The following is a 6860-nucleotide window of genomic DNA, read 5'->3' on the forward strand; positions in this document are numbered from 1 at the left end:
TGGCGCTATCCTCGCTGCTTTCGCTGGAATGACCAGCGCTGACTACTGCAAATGCTCGGACGGCCAGCCCGGGACGCCTGAGATTGACCATGCCACGGAGAAGGCCTGTCACGCGGCCTCGGGCGACTTTTGCGGCGGCATGGGCTACTGCCGAACGGCCAGCCCTATCGAGAGCGCCTGCCAGAGCTCGGGTCTGTTCTCGATCTGCGTGAGTGACGACGAGTTTCACGGCAAGGGCTTTGACAAGTACTGTTAACGTGGGCGCCGCGTAACCGTAGATGATAAAGTGTTTTACCATGGTTCTTACCGTAGCTGCGTGTTCTTGTGGCGCCGGCGCTGACGCGTGGCGTGTACGCTGTTGTGTACGAGAGGGGCCCCTGTGGGAGTGACCACCTCCGCACGGGGGTCCACCTAGGCTTCCGCCTGTTCAAGCCAAAGAGACGTCGCATGCACGGCGATGGGCGCTCGGATCGGGAGGCCAGAGACCGAGTCTCTCGCCGTGAGTTTCCTGTCCAGATCAGGCATGGGAAAGAGTGCCTCCTTGTCCATCTCATTCCATATGCGATACGAGTCCTCGCTGGACGAGTCCCCATGCAGCACGTCCTTCGTATGGCTGTTCTCCTCTTCAGATATTTCGACCTTGTCTGGCGGGACACGCCCTACAGCGAGCGTCGTTGGCACGAGGCATGTACCCCACAGGGCAAAAGCCAAGATGCAGTGATGCACATTTGGCCAAGATGTGGAGCCGACAACATAGGCCAGGCAGTTGCCCAAGGACTCGAACGTGCGAAGCATGCCGACAGCACGTTCCATGCTACCATCCGTATGAGGGTAAGTACTGAGGATCCAGTAGTAGAATGCCAGTAGGGCCTCGTAGGCAAATCTGTGGTGAGCACGGCTGGCACGTACTTCCATAACAGGACCACGGCGATCGCGTTGTTGAATTCGGGCGTGGCACCTGCCCAATCGACAGAGTTCTTTGTACGTGTAAAGTGGACCTGTGTCACGGTTTGCCATACCCATAGTCCTGTTATGCCCAGGGCAAAGGCCGGCCACAAGCATCGCGCGCGTCGTGCCTGTGAACCGAGCCACTTTGCATCGGCCACGACCCCGAACGATATATCGGCAAGAATGGATACAATCGAGGTCAGCAATCCCACCAGCGCACGCGATCGGACAGACAGCACCGCGGTGACAAAGTTGGACTGATACGTCTGGCCCCAGACACCTGTGATAAAGATGGGAATCAATTGGGGCGTCCGAAGTGTGTCCCAGATATGCCTCAGTTCCTTCTTAGCGCTCGTCCGGTCCTTTTTGAGGTACGGAATACGCGTACCATCGGGCCGTATCACCTTGTCGGGTTTACTTATCAGTAAGCTAGCGGGCACGCCCAAGCATTGGATCACGATCAAGGCATAGTACGTCTTATATGCCACCTTGCCTGTTTCTGCGCCTGATGTGTTCAAGACCAGCGTGATGATGCCGGTGATAAGCGGTCCCACATGGCGCATCGCGAGCCATACTGCCAGAAGGCGCCCACGCTGCGACTCGGATGGGTACCCCACGGCAATTGCACCCTCAGACGACCAAAACAACGCGGCTCCCACGCCACAGAAGACAGAGGCGAGATACAGCCACCATTCGCTGCGCTTGTTAGACGAAGGGATGCAACATACGTTCCGTAGCGATTCAGCGTGTACAGACTAGATGAGTACGGTGTAAAGCTCGAGGTTATTTGTGGTTCACGTACAACATCACACCAATGACCAACGTCCATTTGCTGGTAATCAGGTTACAGAGTCCGCCTGCAGGGCTGCAGCCGATGGCCATGATACCGAAAATAATAGCATTCGATGTGTTGACGAGGAAGGGTGTGGACTGTCCACCGGCACCGAGGCTGTTGGCGGCACCCCACACGCCAGGCTGCGTGAAAGACACGAACCCCAAGACGATGATCTGGAAGAGGACAGATCTATAAAAAGTCTTGAGGTTTGATACGATCCTCATACCTCACAGAGGTGGCTAGATGGAAGTGGCCCTGTACATGTAGGCTCTGGCTATTTGTAGAGCTGCCATGCATCCTTCTTGAATGGGATCAACATACGTGCGAATGGCTCCGTGGCCTACCATGCCTCATGATGACGTGCGTTAAGCCAACGTGGAGGGCATCGAGGCCTCTTTGTCAGCGCACCGACATGGCCACCTAGCGACGTCGTGCTCCTTCAGCACGTCATACCCAGCTTGCCATCACGTCGGCGATGCTCGAGCAATCGTCACGCATCATCCCTCGCCCTGGAGGTGTTCGTAATATTTTGTGCATACGAACCAAGATGGCGAATGTGGCGCCATGCATATGTGGACTACCAGATCCTCATACATACAAGCGTACGGACCATCTGTGATGCCAAGTGCCCTTGTGTCATCGTGTCTTGGTCTGCGTGAAAGCACACGGGCCGCAGTCGGGTGAGGTGCTCTTTGGGCTCGCGTTGAAAAAGGCCCAATTTGCCTCCACTAGGGCCTCCCATGTTACCCCATCGATGCTGTCCCTAAAGTCCGGAGCGCGGACGATTTGCGGCCGAGACCTGTGATGTGAGGGCGCCGTGGAAACAAACGTGGCACCTGTCCACGCAAGTGCGGTGCCGTCAGGGGACAGCAGCTCCAGGCGTCGACAAGCCCTTTGAACAAGGATGATGAAGCAGGGTATGCGAAGAGTAGGAACCACACAGTGCCGGTAATGACATGCTCCAGCGGCCCACGACCGGCGCCGCCCTAGGACACAATTACGTCAAGCCTACTTGGGTGCTTGTACGACGATGTTTGCTAACATGAAACAAGAACTACTAAAGAGCGTAGCGTGAAAGGCATGACATGAACGCCAAGACGCACGAAAGACACCCGATACTTCAGGCTTTCATGCCTAGCTGGACTTGGCAATGCCCATACGGCGAACATCAAAGTTGAAGATGATGGAACCCACCTGGAAGAAAGGAGAGCCCAGGAGCCATTCGTTCATACCTGGCGAGCCAATGATAGACGAGAAGCACTTGTCACCAGCGTAACCGAAATTCAGAGCTTCTTCAGGCAGCTTGAAGGTCTGTCCCAGGACCTTGAATTCCAGATTCGGAGGATGCCTGCAATCGTAGGTGCCTTGATACGAGCCATCCTCCAACACCTGAACATCCATGCCATCGATCTGGTCTAGTATATCCTTGATCTGGTCGTTCGGACCAGTGATCACATTCGTACCAGTGTCTAGAAGAGCATTTTCCATCTTGTGTCCATTAAACTCGACCGTCGTCCGCCAGAACGTCTTGTCCGTGTTTTTGTCAGACCAGGTGATAAGACCGCCCAACTCAAAGAGGTCGATCTTGCCGACGTTGAGCGTGGCTTTGCCGTTCGGACGGAGAGTAAACTGGTACGTGCTAGATTGAATGAGGTGCTGCTTCTTGGCGGCCCACATAAAAGGATCCTGCTCGAAACCATGCACCCTATTTTCAGCCGTGGCGAACGAAAGGCCTAAGGTGCCACCGGTAACCTCACCATCAAAGTCCTTACTGCCATGACCGAGGGGCACTTGCTTGGCCTTGACACCACCGATGGACACGTCGTCGATGTAAACATCGCCATACACATGGAGAGTTTCATAGGAGAAATCAAAGGGCTTGTGCACATTCTTGGAAGTGAGGGACAACTTGGGGTGGTATGAGGACTTGTCCACGAACAAGTCCGCGGAGCCAGTGTCAAACACGACGAGAGATTTTTGAGGAGGGAAACCCACCTCGATCTGACCCGACCAATTCTTGCTCTTGCGAAGACGAGTCTGACTACTGGCGCGCTTTTGCGCGTTAGCACGGAGCTGGTCAACATATTCGAGGTTGACAATGTTCAGATGCTCACCCGTTCTGTTGTAATGGTGCCTGGCAATAGCAGCGTACTTATGCAAGACGTACTGCATGTCAGCCTCTATCGAGGCATCATGGGACGCCTCGTCTCGCACGAGATCAATCCGAGCAGCAGAAGAAAGCGAAGCGAGCAAGAGAGCAAGTGTTGGGAAAACAAGCATGACTGTGGCAGAGTGCTTATGCTGCGCGCCTTTTTAGCATGTGCGAGAAGCGATGTTTTGACGGCATGGTGGCCGACGAATAATGCGCCGATTGGATGAAAACAGGCGAGATGAGACGTGTATCGCAGTCTATGTTCCACTTAGGAGTGGAGGGTGAGAACGTGTAGGGTCCATGGGGATGGAAGACAAGACAAGAAATATTTATGCAGATGGGCGCAATGCACGTGAGGCGAGGGGCTAATAGGAAAAGGCAGACGAGGAGGGATCGCTTGATGGCAGCGTAAAGACAAAATGTCACACACCCACGTATGGCAACAGTTATAACGCGCACGAACGTGTAGGGTGCAATTACCGAAAGTGGCATGAGAGATCAGGGCTAAATGGGAAGGATCCGGGCAAGTGGAAGTTCAATGAGAATGTTGGCGAACAGGGTCGGAAAAAAAGACCGACATAGCATGTTTATTAGCATCTCGACGAGACATGCAGCAAAGACGGGTGATTGAGCAAGTTGTAGGCAAGTAGTTTTCGAGAATGCTACGGTGAAAGAAGGAACGGGGACTAGTGTGCGAGCAGGAGTGAAGGTGTGCCAATGCAAAAGCGCCCATAGAACAGAGCAAAGAGCACGTACAAGCACAGCTAATCGATGTGCGACGGAAACACCACCGATCGAGCTCCACGAAAGGTCAGCCTGGATGCATGGAACACCCCTAGCTGGCAGTGACCCACGGCTACTGGAGGTGAAACGAAGGTGGAGGCATTTCTTTGGCAGGGCCTCGCCGTGGAGAAGCACGGACCAGAGATGATGCAGCATTCGATCCGCGTGCTGCTCTGCACGAATCGTCCGGCATGGAATAGCGAAGGAAGGGGCAAGGGTCATAGAAAACTTGATCATGAAAGCTACATCATTTCAAATATCAACTTGCATCATTAAAGTTCATCGTGGAAGGCGCGTAAAAGGGCATTATCACAGAGACTTTGCGTGACGCGAGTGCCTAGGCACCGTGTGCCCAAGATGAGAAGGATCGGCGCGGAAGGAAGAGCGTTCGTAGAACCACCCATCTACCTGTACTTGGCGAAGCCCATGCGGCGAACATCATAGTTGAGGATGACAGAGGCCGTCTCAAAAAAGGGCGAGCCGAGGATCCATTCTTGCATCCCTGGTGTACTGAAAATGGCCAGCCGACACTTGTCACCATTAAAGCCAAAATTCATAGCAGGCTCAGGGAAGTCGAAGGTCTGACCGAGAACCTTGAAGCTCAAATGGGGAGGGTTTTGGCAGCTGTAGAAGCCCCCGTACGAGCCATCTTCGGCTAGTTCGACCGAAACGCCATCGAGGTTATCGAGCAGAGCCTTGACTTGGTCAGGAGGTCCGCCAATGAAGTTGGTACCGGTATCGGCAATAGCGTTTTCGATCTTGTTGCCATTGAGTTCGGTCGTGATCCTCCAGAAGGTATGATCCGTGTTCTTGTCAGACCAAGTGATGGGACCGGCGAGCTCGAAAAGGTCGACCCTGCCAACGTTCAACGTAGCTTTGCCAGTAGGACGAAGGGTGAATTGATAGGTGCTAGATTGGATGAGGTGCTGCTTCTTGGCGGCCCAAGTAAAAGGAAGCTGTTGGACGTCAAAGGCGCTGTTTTCGGAATTGGAGAAGGAGAGGCCAAAAGTGCCGCCATTGCCACTGTTAAAGTCGCCATTGCCATGACCGATGGGGACATTGGAAGCCTTGACACCACCGATGGCGACCTTGTCGGTATACAGATCACCAGCCACATGCTGAGAGCCATAGGAGAAATCGAACCGCTTGTGGAGATTCTTTGAGGAGAGAGACCATTTAGGGTTGTAGGCAGCCTTGTCAAGGACGAGGTCAGAGGAGCCAGTGTCGAACAAAGTAAGAGTCTTTTGAGGGGGGAAGCCGACTTCAATTTGGCCAGACCAAGACCTATCGCTGTGAAGGTTAGAATGAGCATTGGCGCGTTTTTGCAGATTGAGGTAGTCGAAGTTGACGATGTTCAAGTGCTCACCGGTCCTGTTGAAATGGCGACGGGAGATGGCAGCATATTTGTTGACAAGAGAGAGTAGTCCAGGCTTCAAGTCGGTAGAATTTGACTTTTGATGACGAAAGAGATCGATGCGAGCAGCGGAAGAGAGAGAGGCGAAGAAGAGAGCGAAGAAAGGCAGTAGCAGCAGCAACATGGCGGGTGCTGACACGAAGAAGAAATGAGAGGCATATTTAAGGAAGAATCAGAGAGAAGGCGGCTTGGATGAAAGCATCAAGGACAAGATGATGATTGGATGATGTCAGAGAAGATGAAAAGAGTAATGTAGCCCATTAGGGGGGCGTAGGGAAAGGCCTGGGCGACATGCTAAAGGAATTGGCGGAGCGCCGAAAACGGATAAGATAGAGGAGCACTGAATAATGATTGGGTGATGAAGAGGAAAATCAAAAGGGAAATGTGGCCCATCATGCGTTGAAGGTGGAGGATAAGGGTGACAAGAAGCAGGGAAATTAGAGAGGAAAAACACAATGCTTAGGTGGAGGAAAGGGCCAAAGGTAGACAAGGGATGTGATGGCAGAAGTATGGAATGAAAGGGGAAGGAAGCGAGAAGAAAAAGGAGCGAGAAAGAGGGGCAGGAGATCCAGAAGAAGAGGATGGATGTAATAAGAACAGAGTGTTAGTGTTAGTGTTAGTGTTAGTGTTAGTGTTAGTGTTAGTGTTAGTGTTAGTGTTAGTGTTAGTGTTAGTGTTAGTGTTAGTGTTAGTGTTAGTGTTAGTGTTAGTGTTAGTGTTTAGTGTTA

At 52.8% G+C, this 6860-nt stretch overlaps 3 protein-coding genes across 3 annotated transcripts; all 3 read right to left on the bottom strand.

Moving 5' to 3' along the window:
• Positions 1-411: 411 nt before the first annotated feature.
• MRET_4280 (ion channel regulatory protein UNC-93) lies at positions 412-2007 on the bottom strand (the record flags this gene model as incomplete). The annotated part of the gene is made up of 4 exons (XM_027630907.1): positions 412-883; positions 910-1644; positions 1677-1724; positions 1751-2007. The coding sequence occupies 4 exons, from the start codon at positions 2005-2007 to the stop codon at positions 412-414; spliced, it is 1512 nt and encodes a 503-aa protein (XP_027486617.1).
• A 910-nt stretch (positions 2008-2917) lies between these two features.
• MRET_4281 (eukaryotic aspartyl protease) lies at positions 2918-4063 on the bottom strand (the record flags this gene model as incomplete). The annotated part of the gene is made up of 1 exon (XM_027630908.1): positions 2918-4063. The coding sequence occupies one exon, from the start codon at positions 4061-4063 to the stop codon at positions 2918-2920; it is 1146 nt and encodes a 381-aa protein (XP_027486551.1).
• Positions 4064-5122: 1059 nt separating this feature from the next.
• On the bottom strand, positions 5123-6256 carry MRET_4282 (eukaryotic aspartyl protease; the record flags this gene model as incomplete). The annotated part of the gene is made up of 1 exon (XM_027630909.1): positions 5123-6256. The coding sequence occupies one exon, from the start codon at positions 6254-6256 to the stop codon at positions 5123-5125; it is 1134 nt and encodes a 377-aa protein (XP_027486703.1).
• Positions 6257-6860: the final 604 nt, after the last annotated feature.

Source organism: Malassezia restricta, chromosome VIII, assembly GCF_003290485.1.
Source record: "Malassezia restricta chromosome VIII, complete sequence".
NCBI classification, from domain to species: domain Eukaryota; kingdom Fungi; phylum Basidiomycota; class Malasseziomycetes; order Malasseziales; family Malasseziaceae; genus Malassezia; species Malassezia restricta.